This window comes from Zophobas morio, unplaced genomic scaffold (genome assembly GCF_036711695.1).
Source record: "Zophobas morio isolate AGI-343-1 ecotype UQ-CSIRO unplaced genomic scaffold, CSIRO_AGI_Zmor_V1 ptg000024l, whole genome shotgun sequence".
In the NCBI taxonomy this organism is placed as follows: domain Eukaryota; kingdom Metazoa; phylum Arthropoda; class Insecta; order Coleoptera; family Tenebrionidae; genus Zophobas; species Zophobas morio.
Window position 1 is genome coordinate 8,658,239 of NW_026972129.1, and position 22,384 is coordinate 8,680,622.

Consider the following 22,384-nt stretch of genomic DNA (forward strand, 5'->3'; position numbering starts at 1 on the left):
GTAGCCAATAACAAAGTGGGTCGCATATCGTTGCTAGGATACTAAGCGCGTGTGTGGTCTGTCCGTAGTATCGACCGACAGAGTGTGCTATTTACAGGAAGGTCAAATCGACATAGATTCGCGATAGGGTATAGGAACCTTTGTGTTTCATATTTTCAGAGAAATAATTACGTGCTCACTAACAAACGAATTTTATAGGTGGTTTCAGCAGTCCCACCCAGGGACATAAGTGTAGGATCTGTAATATCGCGAGATCGAAAACAAATATTTATTAATGGAAGTTGACCATCAGGTACGAAGAACTGCTTGTCGTAGTTTAATATAATTATTATTTATTAAATGTCAAGTAGACAGTTGTAAAGTCTAAAATCAAATATGTGAACTATTCTTAAGACGTAAAAGAAATGACACAAAATTAACAATAAAAGAAACGTTTATTTATAACGTGATGAAATGAAAATACCGTCCAACGTTTTCCAGTCATAAGTGGACGCGTCGTTTCATGTTTTCAGAAACATTTCCAACTGCTATAAGGTTTGTGGTATTTTTTTCTTGAGAGGGGTACGAAAAAACGAAAAAAGTCCGAACTTGTTTTTAAATCTGGAGCAGTGATCGGATCCGGGGATTTGATCTACAGACGTACCGCCGTACATCAAGGTCGAGCGGTTACATGAATAATAGTTAATTGAACGTTCGCGATTTTCAAATTTCTTTTATATGCAGTTATTCTTTTCTTTCGCTTTCCAAGATTATACGAACCAAGTTGTTCATTAAACCCTTCTTGTAAGAACCTTTCCGATAAAACCAGTTTTCAAACAAGAAAAATAACTGCATTAAAATCGGTTCATCCGTTTGGGAGATGATCCGACGCAACAGAGGCACAGACATCAGTTAGTTTAGAAAGTTTTAGGTCTGATTTAATGTATGAGCAGTAGCGTTATCCTGTTGGCAAAATCCATATTGTAGCTTTTCCTCCTCAGAGTTTTCCACAAACGGTATAAGAATTTCATTAACATAGAAGTAGCATTTATGTTTTCAACAAAATGAATGGGTAGGTTTAATGCGTTTCTCCTTCGAATAGCCATCACCCCAAGACCAAGTTTAACTGTATGGAAGGGCGTCTCAACAAATACATGGGGGTTTGTTGTAGATCAACACCTATTATTTTTTGAAAGTTATCATAACCACCAGGAGTACCAGGATGAAACACCAAGTTTTCGTTACAATATTGTGAGGTTGAAAGTCTCTCGGTAGAGTTTGATGGTAAAGCTGAACATAATAGAAAAATCTTTTCAAGTTCTTTTTTAAAATTAATTGTATCGTTCCATAATGATACGAGTAGATCTAATTGTTGGCTAAGGGGTCAATTTCAAATTGGTCACTTGCGTTAACGCAACTCAGCACTTTGCGGCATTGATTTGCGTCATCGTGCATTTTACTTCCCGAGCGTAAGCTAAGGAAGTATTGTATTCGAGTCCATCGGGCGACTGATACTTTTATGTTTTCTCAACGTTTCATGACATCCAGAGTACGAAAGCATAGGTCTCTCGTTTCCGTCTGTGTGTCCGCCGTCTGACGTCTGGCGTCTGTGTTGATTTTTATTAGACAGATAATATTCTAAACTAACGGATCGATTGTTGCGAAATTTTAAATGTTATTAGGAATATTGTGTAGATGACAAAATGCTGACCAAAATTCGTCTGATTATCCCCATCATCAATGCATGATGTCATCTCTTTTAGAATAGTAAAGGTTAATTCAATTTTTTAAAATAACATACTCATCCACTTGTAGTTTTTGAACTCGTATGAGTTTTTACTCTAGGCAGTAGGCATCCAGAGTTAAAAAAAAATCAAAATTCTATAACAACATTTTATACAAATTAACTTTGAAATTGCAAAACGGAGTGCTCTGAAACCTTGCAAACGTTTGAAGTTTATCGGAAGCATGCACACTAAAAAATGTTGCAACCATACCTGATTGTTAAAATGAATTTGGTTGTTATATCCCTATTTATTGTTGGCTACATTATAGGTGAAAAAAAGTAAATAGTTGTAACAATCATACAATTTTGGTTATGAACCATATAGTATCAATAACTATATGTGTAGTACTCTTTCGACATAACTCTTATTAAATGGTTGTAACAACCATAATGTTTGAAAGTAATCTGCCATACTATAACCTTTTGTTGAACAAACCACAATTATAGTTAAATTTAATTTAACCGCCTATCGATTCGACCAATGGCATAATTTCCCACTTAGTGCCAGACAATTGTCAGCACATTTGTGGTCGTCCGCAGTCGTCTTTGTGTTTTGATTCGTTATCCCAAGAATGAAAAAATTACAGTTTACCTAGTTGGTGTTTTGTGATACTGATAATTGATTTTGTGGTGTTGTGACAATGGAAAATGTAAAAAAATATTTACAAGCATGGAGTTTGTCCCATCTCATTGCTAAATTTCAAGGTAAGTAGCTAAATATACGTGCTTCATTTAGTATAATAGTTGCAATGTAAGCAATCAAGACTTGATGCAACGATCGGTTTCGTGTTCATTTGTTTTAAGTCATACAAGGATAAGGTATGTTTGAACTAGTTCATTTTTCCATAAAAATATGTTATTTTAAACATTACTTTAAAAATATGCCATTTAATATAATACAATCTTAATGTTAAATACTTTGTTCCGTTGTAAATTAAACAAATTGTGTAACGTGATGCAAGTAACATCATAGTGTGTGCGATTAATAAAAATCTATGCTGGGATATTTTTCTCGTCATGGGTTAGTTATGCACAACGGGGTCAGGGGTTGAGAAAAACAGTGTCAACTGAGGACGTTCCTCTACGAACGCACTCTACATAATTATTTGATGAGTACGTTGATGGTACAGGGTACCATTCAAATTAAAATTGCTAAATTGTAATAAAATTCAAATATGGTGTTAAAATGGAATCTTTTTCCAAATACTCATACACTGAAGTGTGCTATGGCCAAAAAATTTCTGATTAATCTTTTATTCAGTTCAATTCGTACTAGGTAAAACCCATAATAATGTTTTATGATACATTTGATACATTCCTGGCAGAAACGGACTGATTTCTGAAAAAGTTATAAAATCAAATTTGGTCTTAGTTTTTTTAACGGTATTATACGGTGTCTGAGCCATATATTGCCATATTCCTTATATTGTCAGGCCTAAAAATCGCCTAAATTCTAAACAATTGAATCATATACGGCTTTAAGTTTTCTTTATAATGGGCAACTCGTATTCACGTAACAATCGTTTATATATAGCTTTCAGGTTTCAAAATTTAATTTGCCAACAAATTTTAAACCTTAAGATGGCAATATTTGGCTTAGGTACCTTACATAGCCACACACTTTTGATACTAACACTGTATTTTTTTGTGATCTTCACCAACCTTTTTCTTTTAAATTTTGGAGAATTAAAGCAAAATCGTGTAGTATCTTTTCCTTTTAAAAGTAATTTAAAATGTGGTTTGCCAAAATGCATACATAAGTATGTACAATATAAATTGTTCGTTTCCATAACTGTAACAACGAATAAATAACTGTAAATTTTATTAACATCACTTTTAAATGTTGTAATATTATTTTTCAGAAGAAGCGATAGATGATGATACATTCTCAAAAATTAACACAGATTCACAAGATTTCAAAGAACTGATTGCAAAGTATGGGGACAGAATTAAATTTAAAGAAGGTTTTAGACAGTTGTACAATAGAATTGACGAAGAAAATGTAATAACAGATAATAACTGCTTAGAAACAATAGTAGTTAAGACAAATGATGCTCCTAGTGATACTTCAGGTAATGTATGGTTTTAAGTGAAAACATGTTTTTATGTATATAATTTTAGTTTACAAAGAGACACAAGAACCCATTCCCAGCACTAGTAAAGGCACGTGCTCTACAGTTTATAGAGTGGATGATAATTTACCTTTAGGTACTGTATGATATTTGGTAATGACATATATATACAGGGGTGAGTCACTAAGCGATAACTCAATTATTATTGAAAACAGAAAAGTTGTCCGGGTCTTTGAGTAGCATTAAATTATTTTTAACTACACAGAATGTTCTGTGTCTGAGACATACTACATAGCTTAGCTTTTTTAATGGAGCACCTTACTTATATTTTTATATATTCTCAGTGGCTTCTTCCTCAGGTTTAGAACCGTAAATTCCAATGCGACGTTGTCCCGTAATTCCACTTTACTTGATATTTTTTAACAATGCAATGGTACATAAAAATGTTTTATAATCATCGGAGATGAATATACACGTTTGATCATATTCGCAGAAACATAAAATTCAATTAGTCATTCATCAGTTATGTCGATCATCTCTATAATGTGACGTATACAAAAAAAAAAAAACTAATTGCAGATTTAGAATCAGCATGCCCAACGTAGTAAAATCACCTACTCTATTCTTTGATGATTTTTTGTTGTTTAATGAAATATCAAGGACCAGGTGCTTAGTGACTTACTGTTATTTTATTAAGAGTGAAGTTTTATGTTTGAATGGTGTTTTTTTAGATATTGTACCGGTACCGTATAAACGGTGTGATTCGTTTTTGGAAAAACTTCCAAATCTGGAAGTGACATACGAGCTTGTAAATAAACACATATATTTTTTTGTAAGATGTCATTGCTTTGTAGGATTTGAAAAAATTTTTGCAAAATTCTATGAAAGGTCGTAATATATTGGCCCAGAAAAACCATTTAACACCGCAATTAAGAGATGATCTCGTTGCATTATTAATCGATCACGATTTACTACAAGACATTAATTCCTAGTATGTTTTAACGAAAGAACTGAAAATCGAACATACATTTTTGTAAAAAATTGCTATTTTAGTATTCCGACCAGAAGACTTTTACAATTAGCCCGCCTCATAAAGCAAGAATTCCCGAACGAAGATATTTCCACATACTATATACCGTATGTTAGACAAAACAAAAAAACTGTCCAATGTATGAGGGGTAAATTAGTTGATCGTTACCATAATCAAAGAAAGAAGTTGAAAAAATCTGGCGTTCTCACCACTGCGTGTCCATCATCAAGCCTTGAAGTTCATGAAACTGTAGAAATAGCGAGTACGTATGTAATTAATTTTTGAAGATATAATTCCTACGCTTTTTTTTTATAGGTAGTCAAGATTACGAGGATGACGTGGAAGACTTTTGTTGTTGGTTAAGGTATAATACAGAACCTTGGCCAGAAGTTTTGGCTAAATGGAAGGCCACTACATGTGTAAGAATTCCCCGCTATAACCAGAATACAACCACAACCATCCAAGAATATTTTCAAGAATATAAAATTTTAGAAAAGTCCTTAGGTTATCAATTAGTAAGTAATATAACAGTATATTATGTAAGTTCACATTTTTATAGGTGGTATATTTTTTTAGCTGGAAATTGATTTCAATTATCTTTATCCCAAAAAATCAGAAATATTTTTTGCCGAAATACATAAAAAAAAACATATTATATTACGATTGGCCCAATACCGAGGCGTACTGACTCAACATTTTCCGGATCAAAACATTAATATTTTGAATGAAGGTACAACCAATTGATTTATTTCTTTGTAATTTGAGTTAATAATAATTTTCTGTTTAGACGCCACTGCTGTTCTAAGTTTATTAACACTACCGTATCTAATGCCAGTAGTGATTGTTACGACAAATAAAAAGAAATGGAAACCGTCTAAAGTTGAAGTAGCGAACAGTTTCATTACTTACGTGAAAACCAGTGAAGAGATGCAATTGATGTTGGAACGAAGACATCGAAAATATGCGGAAACCAAACAATTATGCCAACCTCTAATAACAATTGTTGGACCAGATTTCAACAACCTGAAGGGCTATATTTCCATCGATAACTGTACATATCCTTTTGAATCGGCCTTGAAAAGTGTAAACACTTGTTTTAAAATAATTCATGCAATTGTTGCAGAATATCCTCCTGAATGTTCTCATGTTTGGCAGTTAATACAAATTTACATCTATGATTTAAAGACAGAGTGGGACAAAAAGTCGTCAATTGTTTCTGCTCTGATTTCTGATTTGTGTAATGAATCTGAGAGTGAGAAGTAATATTTAAAAATAATGAATTGTTGTCACAAGTTTTCAAGTTCAAAAAAAAATTTATTATTGCATATGAAATATAGACATTCCTATGATGGTAAATATATTCGCTGCATTTCGTATTCGTGTCAAAGAGAATTTAGTTCATACAACTCTTTTTACAAACATCTTTCGAATTTTCACAGAAAAACCTTTCTGAATACTCAGTGGTTGTCTAACAACGTTACAAGTCAGTGTAATAGTCAAGATACAAATTTTACACTACCTTTATTCCATACAGCTCCCAATAGTGTTGTTTCAAAAACAGTTTCTGATTATTGTGAACCTTTTAGTAACAGATTATATAATGACATAATTGCAAATAAGGAAAATCAAATTGAGAGTAGTATTGCGCTTTTTATTTCTCACTTATATAAAAGTAACTCAGTGCCCCGTTCAGAAGTGCAAAATATAATCTCTAGTGTTAGAGATTTACTTTCAGAGATAGAACATATTTTAAAAGCAACTTTTGATCCATGCAATATCAAAAATAATGAATTAGAATACATTTCTTCAATTTTTTCGTATGTTCAAAGTAAATTTAAGTTGTTCAGATCAGAACATATGATATTTAAATATTTAGAAAAACACGACTTATATATTAAACCTGTAGAAATTGTTCTTTCTGAATCACTACAAACTTACTCAGAAAATGTGTGTCCCAAACATGTTAGCATTAAGGAGACAACTGTTTTCATTCCTTTACGGAAGGTTTTAAAACGCGTGTTTGAACTTCCTAATGTTTTAAGTGCAACTTTAGATTATATAAAATCTCTGGATTCTACGAGTCTCTTTGAGAATTTTGTTCAGTGTAATTTATGGCAAGACATCCGTAAATCATTCTCTGGGAAATTAGTTATTCCCTTATTTTTATATTTTGACGATTTTGAATCAGGAAATGTTTTAGGATCACATTCGGGTGTGAACAAATTAGGTGTAGTTTACATCTCGGTGCCATGCTTTCCAAAACAATTTCAGTCTCTTTTGGAAAACATATTTTTTGTTCAGTTGTTTCGATCTAGTGCTCGTAAAGATATAGGAAATAACATATTTCAGGTTGTGATAGATGAATTGAAATATTTAGAAAGCGTAGGAATTGCAATTAATGTAGACGGTATCAATTACCATTTATATTTTTCTTTGGGATTAATAATTGGCGACAACCTTGGATTAAATTCAATATTAGGTTTCGTTGAAAGTTTTACAGCTAATCGTTGTTGTCGAATCTGTAAAGTAGATAGAGCTAAGATGAAATCTCAGCTGACCGAAGATTCGAGCTTATTTCGTAATATTGAAAATTATTCCGCTGATACATCCAGTTGCGACAGTAGCTCATCTGGCATTAAAAGTCCATCCGTTTGGAATCAGTTACGAAATTTTCACGTAATTAGGAATTTTTCAGTAGATATAATGCATGATCTCCTAGAAGGGGTTTGTAAATATGACCTAGAGATAATTTTGAAAAATTATATATATGAAGCAAAATTATTTTCTCTTGAAGCCTTAAATCAAATGATTTTGGCATTTAATCATAAAGCTCGTTGCAATTTACCTATTATTAAGGAGGAGCATTTAAAGAATGGCAATATAAGATTATCAGCTTCGGAAACCTTATATTTCGTGACTCTCTTTGGAATCATGGTTGGTCATTTGGTCTCTTCTAATAATATTTATTGGCGATTATATTTATCTCTTCGGAGTATTTTAGATATTGTTTTATCTTCAAAATTTGATATGGACTCTACACTTTTATTAAACAACCTTATTTCAGAACATCACCAAATCTTATGTTCATTAGGGTACAGTTTAAAACCAAAGCATCACAACATGATTCACTATCCTTTAATTATGCGAATGTCTGGTCCCTTAATAAATCTTTGGTCAATGAGATTCGAATCAAAGCATAGAACTCTAAAAAATATATCTAATATTTCTTACTCAAAAAAAAATATTTGCTTAACAATTGCAATCCGACACCAACTAAAACTATGTAACAAATTGATATCTAAGAATGGATTTTCCCGATTTATTGAAAAATCTACAATTACAGAATATAACAAACAAAAAGGATTTATTTATAAATGGATAAAAGTTTATGACAAACTAATAAAACACGGGACTATTTTAATAGTGTATCTCACAGAATCACATCCAGTTTTTGGCAGCGTATGTTCTATTGCTGAAACTGAAGTTGATATAATAAAGATAACGTTCCAGTTATTTGAAACTTTAGGTTATGATCAGCATTTACATGCATATTATGTTAAGTTGCAAAATGACATTAAAACAGAGGAACTTCAGGAGATTGATAAGTTACACGTCAATTGTTTATACCATATGTCATACGATGGAAATAGTTTAATTAATATAAATAGTTCTGTCTAAACAGACATAACAACTGAAGTACATATATTCACCATATATATATTATGTAATAGGCTAATATATAACTATGTTTCTATAATGTTAAGAAGTATTGTTTAATTTTCTTTATATGTTTATGTTTATATTTTCATTTTATATTCAATATACCTATGCTTTCAATAAAATACGAGTTTTTGTTTAATTCCTTCCAAAAGTGCTAATCAATTAATTAATTAATTAATTAATTAATGGTGCGGCAGTAACAACCATAAAATATCGTTCATGATATCATTTATTACAGTTGAAATACATAATTTTTTGTTACGACAATTATCAAATTTTGTTTAATAAGACCGTAGAATATGGTTCCAGCAAGTACAACATTTTTGGCTTTTATAACCACAGTTTTGTGGTTAACAGATTTACAATATTTTAAAGTTCTTGTAACCATAAAAATTAACAATAAATTCATGATGTTTGTAACTAAAATAATCATTGTCCTATATATGACCACAAAATATTGTAGGAATTGCCGATATTATAATTCGTGGAACCATTTATTTTTTAGTGTGTGGTAAATCACTAAACAAAGTTTATCCGTTTTCGACCCCGTTGAAAACTGTTGACGTTATCTTAAAACTTTGCCAAATAAATAATTAAAATCTGCGAAGTAGGTACATATGATATGCCTGTACTTGTGATTTATCATTCCGTATTTACATATTTTTTAGGATTGCTTGTACAGTATGATTTAAAAAATTAATGAACGAGTCGGTTTATTTTATTGATAAAAATCAAGAACTGCAAAGACGAATGCGTTGAAATCTTGCAGACTTTTTGAAGTTATCGTAAGCATGGTAAATTTGTAATCAAAATATATCTGCTTATTTTCTTCAAAAAATTGATGATGCCAAACGTCAAACAATACGCAAGTGCTCCTTTCCAGAGAAAAAAATCCACGTGGAGAAAAAGAGACAAATTAACGCTAATATTAATTTTAAATTTTATATTTCATTCTACCAGAAATAGCACGTGTGCTTTTATGTAAAGTTTTCGTATGTGTAACAAATTAATTTTCCATGGTTATATTTTGACAATTGCGCCTGATGATGGATGCTAGATATCCGAAACATATGACACTATAAATGAACATCAGAAACAAGACAAGTGGTTTTCTTCCTAAATAACTAACTCAATTTTGTTTTCGTTTTCGCGGTAATTTAGTACACAGGAAATGAAACTAATCTAAACAAAAACAGTTGGTGCAAGAGTTAGTTTGACAGAATATTCCTCGCCTCCAAAGTACAGCGAAACAATACAGCTTCGAAAAATTATTATCAAATTTAACTTTGAGACATCATCTGCATATGTTTCTAATGAGCATTTCGATATATTTTTTTTAACAAGGACGCGTATCAGTTTGAGAGATTTCAGAGCATTCGGTTTTGCAGTTCCAAAGTTAAATTGCAAAATGTGTTGTTATTCGATTTTGATTTTTTTTTCCAAAAATCTGCATGTATAGGGTAGTAACTCAAGATGGATTCATAAATCACACATGCAGGAGGATGTTAATTTATAAAATTTAAATAACATTTATTCAGCAAAATTGCAAGATACGTCATCAGTTCTTAGAGCGGAAGTAAATGGATAAATTTTGATTAAGGATTTACCGTGTTTCCGATAACCTTAGAACGTTTGCAAGATTTCAGAACATTTGCTTTTAAAATTTCAAAGTTAAATTGCAAAATAATGTTGTTCTACAATTTTCATTATTTTACAAAAATCTAGATGTCTAAAAGGTCTAAGGTAAAAACTCGAATTCATAAACTACAAGTGGAATAGTATGTTCTTTTATAAAGTTTAAATAATATTTACTATTATAAAAATTGGATATGGCATCGTACGTTGGTGGAGATGATCAGGCAAATTTTACCATCTGCACGATATTGCCAATATACATACAAAATTTGACAACAATCGGTACAGTAGTTTAAAAGATTATCTGTCTGATAAAAATCGAGACAGAGGAGGATAGAAGGCAAGCGATAGACGGCAGACGACAGACGACAGACAGATAGACGGAAACAAGGGATCTATTTTTGCTAATGCCAAGGGCCATAAAACGTCGAGAAAACATAAAAGGAGCCCGATGTACTTAGCTTACGCTCGGGAAGTAACAAATACGACTGTAGATTAGTACAACGATGTTTTTCTAGAACTAATATAGTTTTTTTGAATAATGTTTTAAATCAACAAATAATTTAATGTTGTGCAAATCACGACAAACTAACACAAACCAACACACTTGTAGCATACTAAATTAAATGGTTTTAAAACGTACACTGATGCAAAGGATAACCATATACTTACATAAAATTTTAACAAAAATAAATATCGACTCTTGTTTCAAGTGGAAAGACAGGTAGGTATAATTTTATACTTCCCGAACGTAAGCTAGGGGGCTTTTTTGTAGAGTTCGTTTGACAATATTGTCTAAACGCACCTGTGCGCACTGCGCTCCCTTGGACTTTGCACCTCCCTCCGTGCAGTGGGGGTGCGAAGGTGTTATATACGCCACTGACTGCAAGTAAGTTTTCATTCATTTGTGTAAAAGTCAAACGAATATTACGAACCAGGATATAAAAGCAGAAAACAATATTATTTTATTAAAAATGAAAGTAGTCTTATTTGCAAAAAAATAAACTTTGAAATTGCTTTCACTTTACAATATTTACGCATAAAATTTTTGGTTTATATTTTTATTTCTGCTTGTAGTTCAACTTGCTATGCGAAGTAAAGACGTGCAAACACTGATGATAACATCAGATTCCTTAACAAGAACATTTCCAATTAACTAAAAACTATTTTTATGCATTTTTACTTCCTCAGCGTAAGCTAAGAAGGTATAGTAATCGAGTCCATCGGACGAATGACTATTTTTATGTTTTTTCGACGTTTCATGACCCCTAGAGTCTGTTTGTCTGGCGTTTGTATACATTTTTATTAGACACATAATCCCGAAACTAGTGGATCTATTGTTGTAAAATTTTATAGGAATATCATGTAGATAGTTAAAGGCTAACCAAAATTTTTTTCTATTTTAAAATGATTTAAATGTTATACCGTGTGTTCATTAATTATTTAGATCAAAGAATGCTGTGCGATTTTAGATTGTGCAATTAAACAAACACTGTGTAATGTTGGTTGAATACTCACATAAATCAATTTACAAAGGAAGGTTAGCTCTTGCTTGTGAAAACTAGAAAAACTAGTGAAAGAAAATAACTTTTGCAGATTTGTGAATAAGTTACTTAAAAGGCGAAAACAAAGTTAAAGAAACTGTTGGAAATGGTATCCATTCTCCTGTATACATAAATTGACACGTTTTTTCATGTTATCAAACACATTTTGTAGTGTAGCAGGAGTAATACGGGCACACTCTTCGGTAATTCTGTCTTTCAGTTCTTCTATGGTGTGAATCGGAATTAAAAAATAGTGTTTTTTAGATGACCGTACAAGAAGTAATCCAGAGGGGTTAAATCTGGTGACCTTGGGGGGTACTTAGGAACTGAATATAAACTTCACGTAAAAAATTCAAATTGTCTACTGTTGTATGTGCCGTGGCATGTCATGTTGAAAAAATCCGTCTTGGAGTTCATCGTCCAGTAATGAACGATAATAATAATAATAAATGAAGTTTGTACGGGAAAAGGTGGAGCTTTTTTTTACAATTTTATGGCATGTATCCACGGACAGCCCAACTTCTTGCGTCAGATGCCTCAATGAAGTTGATGGATTATTTTCCATGTGTTCTTCAACATCTATAACTTCATTGGTACAGAATGTTGGTCGTCCAGCACCTTTTTTGTAGTGGACATTACCTGTTTAACGAAATACTAGCACAGTGTTTCTAACAAAGTTGTAAAAATCAGCAACTATAAAACTAAAGTGTGGAAATTTTTGTTGTAATTCTTGTAAAACAGCACCACTGTTGTAATGCCATTCGCCTTCGATGGCAACTCCATTTGGGAGGAGGACTCAATCATAAATATTTTATATTCCATAGAGAAAACCATTTTGCACTTTTGTTTTCAAAAAATTCGAAAGTTTGACATTTTAAACGCCAACGAGGCTGAATGTATCAAACAGCATCTGTCAATTTAACGTCCACAGCCTCCGCTAATCTAAATAATTAATGATCACACGGTACAATAATAAATTCCGATACTTGTGGCGTACGAATCCGCTTTGAGTTTGTTCCCTAAACATCCAAAAACATCACAAAAAAATTTACACAGTCTAATAGCCTGTTACCACTAACTCAGGATATAAGCGACAATGGTCAAGTGCATGGTTAAGGCGTCAGAAATCGCAAGTTCCATGCTAAACTTCGCCGTTTTTTTTTATTGATCAAATTAAGAAGGAGTCACCCCATTTTCTCGAAAAGGTGAGACTACAGACGAACATTCTGTTCGACTGTGGCTTAATTAATAATAATTTTAGTCTCCTGTTTTGAGGCGAGAAACTCATTCAAATCAAACAAATTTTTACCTGACATTCTTCCGATGTATAAACAAACACTTGAAATTAATTTTTTGAAGAAGCGGGATTTGTTGGACTTGTACTTCAGGAGCGAGGGAAATTCTCTCGAAATAAATAAACTTCGACCAATTTTTTTTAATGCATTGTAAAATACATATCTACATGCTACAAATAGACATGTTCACGCATTCATGTTCCACATATTGCAATAAATGTTATTTCCTAAATGGTGCTTCTCAGCATGCAGATGCGTGAGCGCCCGTTCATAATAATTCTCCACGTTATGGGGTTGAATTATTGACTGTGATGCACAGACAGTCCCAACAAATACCATAAACTAAATATTACACTTTACTACCACTAAATGTCTAGCGTGAAATAAAAATGTATACTGTACGAGTTTATAACGTGGCCAATAACTTTTATATGGCATCTCTTTATGCCTCAGAACGTTTACTTACCGCTGAAAAATAACTGGTCTTGATATCATACGTACTGCTCGAATACTTGGAAGGATAAAATCATGGCAACTTTATCAACTTTAAGTACTTACCATAAAAATATTCTGCCTAATTTAATTATTTGCTGGTAATAAAACTCATTTTTGTATGATTTCGTGGAAATAAAGGCTGTTACAAAAGCCGTATAATTTGTTTTATCTGCAATTTAACGTTATACAAATGTCTCTAGGCACTAGTTAAGTAAACCACCACCGCTCCAGTTTTACAGCTTACCTTAAACACCACTGGATGTGACTACGAAACGTTTTTTCTAACTCGAGACTCACGGTATGTATAAAACAATATGAATCAATTTGTGAAATTATAAAATTTATATTGTCAGACTAATGTTTTTAATGATAACACCGCCCAAACTGATTATTATTGACAAGAACACTTTTTTCTGTAATGGATGATATAAAATTTGTGTATCTCTGATCAAAACCACAAAGTAAATTTTTTGAAATCTTATTACCAAGAAACTTTGTTAGCTTCGGAGAGCTAGTCATTTGTTTCTTGATGTACACACCACGTCAAAAACTATACCAGACGGCAATCATCATTCATTATTTTAAACACAAACTTCAATTCTACAAGTGAAGATTGATGGTAACTTTTTTCAATCAAACTCACACTGACCGTAAACCCATTACCAAATCGAAGTTTCAGACTTTGCAAAAATTCACTGAAAGTGAAAAATTATCCAAAATAAATAAACATATTTTATAGTAGGTTCATCTTTGTGTCGTCTTTATGAAAGTTAATGCTGACGTGCACATCACAAAAGAGAAACCCTGTGTTTTAGCTCGAAAACGTTTTGACTCGAATTCCTGGCCTGGATTTGAATTTACTGATGATTCATAAAAAATAAGTTAACACCAGGGTGGCCTGTAAATAATTTATTAGTTAAAAAAAAATCGAAGCATTTTTGTGAAAAATCTTTAGGTGATGTAGCAAAATGTATACTACATATTAGGATTCAGCACCTAAAAATACGATACCTACATAAGAATTGGCAATTAAATACAACATAATTTTACGAAAGTTCAAATGCAGACCTATGTTATTAAATAAGCTACATACAATGGATCAAAATGTTCTCAATATTGCTTTATAATTCTCTTTTTATTATTATTGAATATGTATAAGCGCGCGCAACATTACTATATTCTCAAATGTTCGAGAAGATGAGGTAGCCAGTCGTCCGATGAACCATGTTGCAATACTTCTTTAGTTTACGCTCTGTAAGTATAAGAGTGGATTTTTAGGAGCGATAAAATAATAATACAGAATTTTAATTTAGAAAGGACAACTTTTTTTATATTAATAATAATGCTTTATTCACGGTTGAACCATTTTACAAATTAAGGTTGAAATCACATACCTATTAATAACAGATTTTACATTATGTTTAAATACATAACACGAAACACTGAAGAATTCAATATCGTGGTGATACTCCTATTACTTAAGGCACATTAAATAAAATTGAATCTCTAAAGTCCGGCGGGACTAAATTCAAGGCAAACGTTGTCAAAATGTTAAGACAATTACACAAATTGTTTAAGATTTTAAGTAAAAGACAAAGATGAAAATAATTATGATGAGCCCTTAAAAACGATACACCTAACTCAGAAGATTTGTGTAACAGTCATTGGTATTATAATCAAAATTTAAATAAACGCTTTTGTATTTTCTCCTGCATGGTATAGGAACCAAATTGATGAACAATACAAGACCATAAACATTCAGAGATTGTTAAATGCATTTTATTGGGTACGAAATCCTAAACAGTTATTGTCTTTGTTAATAATGTTGTCGCCATGAATGCTAAAGTTAAGTTTAGAGGAAAAGATAATTTCTATGTCATTTATCGAATGTAGATCCCCCAGTTTTTTTATCTTTTATAAAATAAGAAGAACTTTATTCATAGAGAATCTAATTACTTTGCACACTCATGAACTTTAAGAATACGTTAAAAGAGTTTAAGATCATCTACAAAAGTAAGGAACACAATTTCAAAAAGCTGTATTTACATCATTAATAAAAAGTAAAACAAGTAAAAGTCCTACGTGAAACCCTTGCGGGACTCCAACTGTCAAAATCATGAAGACGAAATAGGTGATGTTATTTCAGAATTTTGCCAAATGAATCGTATCAAAATATGCAAAATAGTATGAATCTATGCTTGTGGTTTATCAAGGCATTTATGTGCTGTAGATTGCTGATTCAAAAAAAATAGTAAATGAGGCACCTATTCAAAATAATTCAAATTTATATACGCGTCTTTGCTAAAATGTTGATGACGCCATTACAAAATTTTGTTGTGGAAAAACCCATTTGAAACAAACGCATAGTATGCTTCTTTACCAATACTTTAATACACACACGTCCTTATTTTGTTATAAGGGTTATCATAAAAAAATGTAATTCGCAAAATTGAATTTCAAAATTTCTTGAAGAAGATGCTTTTATTGTACTTTATGTGCGAGGGAAGTTCTGTCTAAATAACATTAAACGAATTTTTTATTTTAAAAGTTTTTCTTGATGCTTGGTAGTGATGTCTGTGAGGGAGTTGAAACAGGAACAGCAATCACTTGTGATACGTGGGAACTGTATTAATTTGTTCATATGAAATTGAAACGAGAATTTTGAAGTTGGTGACAAATGTTTATGCAAATTAGGCCGTGCATCAGTCTGGAGTCCAATAAGCATTTGCGACAGTCTGACCTCCTACACATTCACATTCATTAGCAGTAAATATTGCATCATCAATACTAGATGTCTCTCAGTACATATCCATAAAACGAGAAATGACATTTAAAATCTTATTCCATTCGTTGAAAAAAAAAAACAGTTACTTCCATAGAATTAAAGGAGTTTGCCTAATAGTAAATATGAGATTGTTAATTTCTTATTATATATCTAGAATTTAATTTGGGGTTTTATTGGTATGTGGACAGGAATAAAGTTTGTAAAAATTGAAATGTTAAAATGTGCCATGCCTTTGAGAATGAACTTTATTTTTAAATTCTCTTTAATACTGAACTCGCGTTTCAGTAAATGTGTGTTTTAAAAATCTGTAAGTAGACACCTCCAGCACTAAAAATCCACACTACGAGGGGAGTTCAATGTATTCTCGGTATCACTATGAAGGGAATCGCACAGAAATTTAAATAAAATTTTATTTTTCAATATCATCTCCCATAACACCGATACACTTGTGAGATCTGTGAACTAACTTTTCAATACCTGTAAAAAAATAATTTTCTTCCTGGTCGTCAAAATGCGCATTTATTGCTCCCTTCACCTCTTCATCATCGGAAAATCGCTTTGCAAATGCGCGCCGTGTGAATTGGCGCGTTGTCATGAACCAGCAAAACTCCTGCGGTCATTTTCCCGCATTTTTTCTTGAATTGCTCCCTTTAAATTACTCAGAGTTGTTGCGTAAGCTTGTGCGTTTATGATTTCCCCTTTTTTCGTCAATTCAATTAGCAAAATTACCCTTGAGTCCCAAAAAACCGTGGACATGATCTTTTCGGCTTACCCAAATCTTAATCAGAAATACCAGATACCGAGAATACATTGAACGCCCCTCGTACTTTTAAATTTTTCCTAAAATTCTATTTTTATTTAGCACGTATTTTTACTGATCTCTTGTTTACAGAAAAATACTGATATCACAAACACGTAGTACTGTTAGCAAATGTCAACATTTGAAATCCGAAAGTGCAACAATTACCAGGTTATGCATATTTGAATAGAGGTTCTTTTCTGAATTCATTGATATAGCACAATCGTACTTTCTTTTGATAGAAATAGCAAAATAAATTATGCAACAATAATTAAATAAATAAACCAATACAACCGAAACAAAAATTAAACTTCTGTTTTCTTACAAAAGATGCTCAAAATGCTTTCCATTTACTTCCTGGCAGTAAAAAAGACGCTGAATAAAATTTTGTAGTGAGTTAATGAGAATTTCTGGATGAATCTTAGCAATTTCAAATAGCCCCACAAAAAAAGTCAAGTGGTGTCAAATTCGGTGACCTGGCAGGCCACTCAGTAGTAGTTCTTCAGCCTGTCCATCTGCTAGGAAAAGTTTCATTTCAGTACTACTGCATTTGACGTCCAAACAGGGATGGAGCACCGTCTTGTTGAAACCAAATCGTTTCTGCTGGTAACTCCCGACTTTGGTAACTGGGAAACAAGACTCTAAGTCTAGGCACTATACGTTTCCGCAACAGCCTTAAGTATACCTGAGAATTTAAATTGGTAACATGTTGGTTACCAAACATGTATCTGTGAACGCATATTTGCATATTAATTGTTCTTAAAACTTGAAGACTGGGCTATGGGCATCCAACAAGTTTCGTGGTTACTGTGCTAACATAATTCATATCGGGTCTTTGGTTGAAAAAGTCATCAAGTTGACTTGACTTTTTGTAAAAATTGTAAAGAATGTCTACAATTAACCTAAAATTTAATCAATGACGGCTGACAACGTGGAAATGTCAGTTATATACAACAGTACGGATTAATAAAACACATGTGTTTTTTGCTACGTTTCCTTTCATCAAAAAAGCAACGTCAACTTGATGACTCTTTCAACTGACAACTCGTTAGAAAGTAAATTTAAGTTTCTGCGGAAACTTTTGTTTCCTAAATAAGAATAGTAGGTATATAAAGTAGCCGTCACAATAAGCTGAACGCCTCAAGCGCTCAATAAACCCCTAACCACAGCTTATAGATGCCATAAATTTGGGCCGGATGCCGCGTGTCATTCAGTTAGTACAGGGTAGTACTTAAATAAGAGATATGCTGTGCCCAAACATTGTTTTGAACGCGAGATGTATCAGCGGTAGGAGCATTTAACTTGCTTAGAAATTTTTTTGAATACATCCCTGTTCCGGACGGGCCCATAAGTGGAGAGTAATAAAAATTACAACCGTCCTGATCACTTCAATAAGTGACAGCACGACCGCGCCTCAGGCAGCATTCGGTATATACAACGTGTTATTGAAGGGTACGTACAAAATAAAATCGGCAATTGTTCTAGAAGTATAGGTGCTAAAAGTAAAAAAAAGTTCAGGTAAAAGTGTTCGCCTTTCAGAGATAAAAATTATTAACATGTATGTCCAAATTCGTTGTACGCCTCTGATAAAAAGGTCATCTTTCGTTTCTATAGCAACAAAAAGGTCTCTTATTTTTTATTTAAGACTCACCACTGACCCGGAAATGACCGGCATTCAGGCAAGACTTCTATCATTACGGGTACTAAGACCAAGTAATGATATGCATTGATTAGATTATTATTGTTACAGTTGCTAGGATTTACTAAAATAAATTAATTTTACCTATTTATCCTTCAGTAGCGTCTAAAAAGGTTGGATAAGGGTTAATTTTCCCCTTCAAATTTTTATAACAAAATCAATTTTTCAGATTTCTTAGAGTCCGCGAAAAACTGTCAATTTTGTTATACGTACCTTTCAATAACACCCTGTATTGACGACTACTTTACTGGGCACATTTTTTTTAGAACTTTTTTAATTTAATTTTCTTGTGTAACATGTTACGAGTATGTTACATAAGAAAAGTTTCAGATAGGATAAGGAAACTCAACGAATTTTTGTGTGATCGATTTTGTATTTGTTTAACGTTCTTGAAATAGCTTGATTAGCTGATCTTCCATGAATGTTCTTGTAAACAACTTATTGCGTCTTTTAATATCCTCTTTAATATGGTGTAAATAATTAAAGAAGTTTTTCTTCCTTTAATGAAGCGTCAACCAGTAAAATTTTTGTTTCAATTTGTGTGATTTAAATAAACGCAAATAACACTTTTCAAGAACTGTTCATTTTTTTGACGTCCTGAATTATTTTAATCAATCACAAATCTATTGCTATAATTAAAAGTATATGACTTTCAAATTAAAAAAAAATATATTACTCACGTGATATGTACTGTATAATATGTATATTAGCAAAACCGCTGAATATCAGGTTAACGTATAACTAGATACTTCTTCAAGTTCTTGGAATTACTTGCAGTAGAAAATTGAGAATTGTGCTAGCCTGACCTACGACCTTACTGAGACATATTGAGTAAGGGTGACTTTGAAAAAAAATGCAAACAAGCACTGACTCAGTGCACGACAGAGGTCATGAAACACGAAATTTCAATTTGCTACTACAAACAGCAGGCTGTTGTTGGAGAACGATGTTACGCGATGTTGTAAAGTGACGTTCAGCAATCAATATTTTCCAGTACACTAAAAAAGGAGGGATTTCCATTAAAAAAAATTGGTCTAAGATTATTTCGACAGAGCTTTCCTTGCCCATGAAGTACAGTACATCAATTTCGAAAAATTATAAGATTTCATTTTGCGAATTTTATTTTTTTTATGATAGATAACCCTTATAAGTTAAAATAAAGATATGTATGTAAAGTTAAAACGTTGATTTTCTATGTTGTAACTAATAATGGGTTAATTATAACTTGTCTAGGACTAGGGAAAGCAAAACTTTTTCTTTGGGGATGCTTAGCCTCCCTTGGGCTCCCCCTAACTATGGTCCTGTCTAGGATTTAATGTAACGTCGAGAAAATATGACAGTACCAAGTCGCCTAATGGACTTGATTGCTATACTTCCTTAGCTTACGCTCATTAACTGAAAATGACCTCTCGGCAATAACAAATGTTTATGTTTATTCATCAGAAGAATGTCAGATATAAACAAGTTTGATTTGAATGAGTTTGTCGCCTCTAAACAGAGGATTAAAATATATTAGTTAAGCCACAATCGAACAAAATGTTGTCAAGAAACAATGGGGTGAGATATATTTTAATTAAAAATTTACTATGCTTGCGATAATCTTCAAACATCTGCAAGATTTCAAAAACATTCCATTTTGCAGTTACTGATTTCACCCCTTATCTTTTTTTAATCACCCTTTATGTGGAATCCTAAAAATATGAAAGAAATGATAAATCATAAGTATAGGCTCATAATATTTTGCACATTTTCGCGCTGATCCAGTAAGCGCTTCCAGTTAAATTCTGACTTCAACAGAACGACAGAAGATGCTGACAATATCCACCTTCTTCTTCAATACAAGGTGCAACACTCTTCATGCCATCAAAACTTTTTGTAAAAGGTGAGATGCATTTTTCGATAACGTTTCGTTGTAAATCTTGCAGAATATGTACTGGTGTCTTCAAAATGGTGTTTTATAACATCACAAACAGAAAGTATTCAAGAGGAATAATATCATACGGACTTGGTGGAAGGTGTTTCGAGCTACATGTGGTCGGGCATTATTCTAGCTGTTGTAAAATATTGTTTTACTGCCTTTCAAAATGAATAGATCCTTAAAAAAGATGGGGCTAACTATTCTTCTTTGTGAAAGAGCCACCCAAAGATCTATCTTCGGGCAATGGAAGGGAGCTTCTCTGATAAAATTAGGAATGTCAATCTCCATTACTTATGAGTTCACGTATCCGGGTAAATAAAACCATATCTAAAGTTTTGTCATCAAGATTGTCCTGGAACCAAGTACACTACTTTTAGCTTCCTGAGCCTAAACAAAGGAAGTATTGTAATCAAGTCCGTCGGCCGACTGTTTACTTACGTTTTCTCGACCTCTCAGGACACCTACAGAAAGAAGGAATAGGTCCCCATTTTCATCTGTCTACCCGTCTGTCCGTCTGTCTGTCCGTCTGTCTCTCCGTTTGTCTGTTTGTCTGTCCGCCTGCCGTCCCGATTTTTATTAGACAGATAGTCCCCGAAAGTACTAGACCGATAGTTGTCAAATTTTGTATTTAGGAATGTCATGTAAATAGCAAAACGCTAACCAAAATTTGTTTAATCATCCTCGCCAATAATGTGATGACGTCACTTCAAAATTGTGCATAGTAAATGAGTTTTAAATTGCATGAAATAACATGTAGTTTATGATTCCGTATTGAGTTTTTACCCGAAACGTCCAGATTTTCGAAAAAAAAAAAAATCAAAATTATAAACAACATTTTGCAATTTAATTTTGAATGTGCAAAACCGAATGCTTTGTAATCTTGCAGATGTTTTACAGTTATGGTAAGCATAATAAATGTTTAATTAAAATATATTTAATTATCCCCTCCAAAAAATTGATGACGTCAGTTTAAAATTTTGCCGAATATATCCTGTCTAAAATATGCAAACTATGGTCAGTATATACTTCTAATTTAGTAATTTATTACTGCATTGAAAGTTTTTAGATTTGCTTAAGCAGGATGACTCAAAAAAATTAATGAATCAGTCTATTTATTTTATTGAATAAATCAAGAATTGCAAAACTGAATACTTTGAAATCTTGCAGACGTTTTAAAGTTATTGTAAGCATGGCAAATTGTTAATCAAAATTTATTTGTTTATTCCCCCAAAATATTGATGACATCATGTCAAAATTTTGCCAAATAAATTCTACCCAGAATGTGCAAAATATGATGAGTTTTTACTTGTGATTTATCATTGTATTCGTATTTTTTAGGTTTATTTATACAGGTGGCCCAAAAAAATTAATGAATGAGTGAATTTATTTTATTGATTAAATCAGGAATTTTTCCAGGACATTTTTGGAATACAACACTATATATTTTTAGTATTACACTGCACCAATGTTGAGATATGTACATGACCTTGCAAACATGTTGATGACTCATCACAGAATTGTGTAAAGAAAAAACTCAACCCGAAAATGCTAGATATGTTTCACTGTACTCCAGGAGCGAGGGAAGTTATGTCGAAACAACTTTCGACCAATTTTTGTTAAATGGTTT

General features: G+C 32.3%; 1 protein-coding gene and 1 long non-coding RNA gene across 2 annotated transcripts; both read left to right on the forward strand.

Moving 5' to 3' along the window:
• The first annotated feature begins 3,587 nt into the window (after positions 1–3,587).
• On the forward strand, positions 3,588–4,643 carry LOC135135023 (uncharacterized). Its single transcript, XR_010281425.1, has 3 exons — positions 3,588–3,837; positions 3,887–3,973; positions 4,569–4,643. It is a non-coding gene; the product is annotated as an uncharacterized LOC135135023 (long non-coding RNA).
• A 99-nt stretch (positions 4,644–4,742) lies between these two features.
• On the forward strand, positions 4,743–6,130 carry LOC135135583 (uncharacterized). Its single transcript, XM_064064679.1, has 6 exons — positions 4,743–4,828; positions 4,891–5,129; positions 5,183–5,382; positions 5,444–5,597; positions 5,655–5,948; positions 5,991–6,130. Exons 2-6 carry the CDS (start codon positions 5,009–5,011, stop codon positions 6,128–6,130), a joined length of 909 nt encoding a protein of 302 aa, XP_063920749.1. The 5' UTR covers positions 4,743–4,828; positions 4,891–5,008.
• Positions 6,131–22,384: the final 16,254 nt, after the last annotated feature.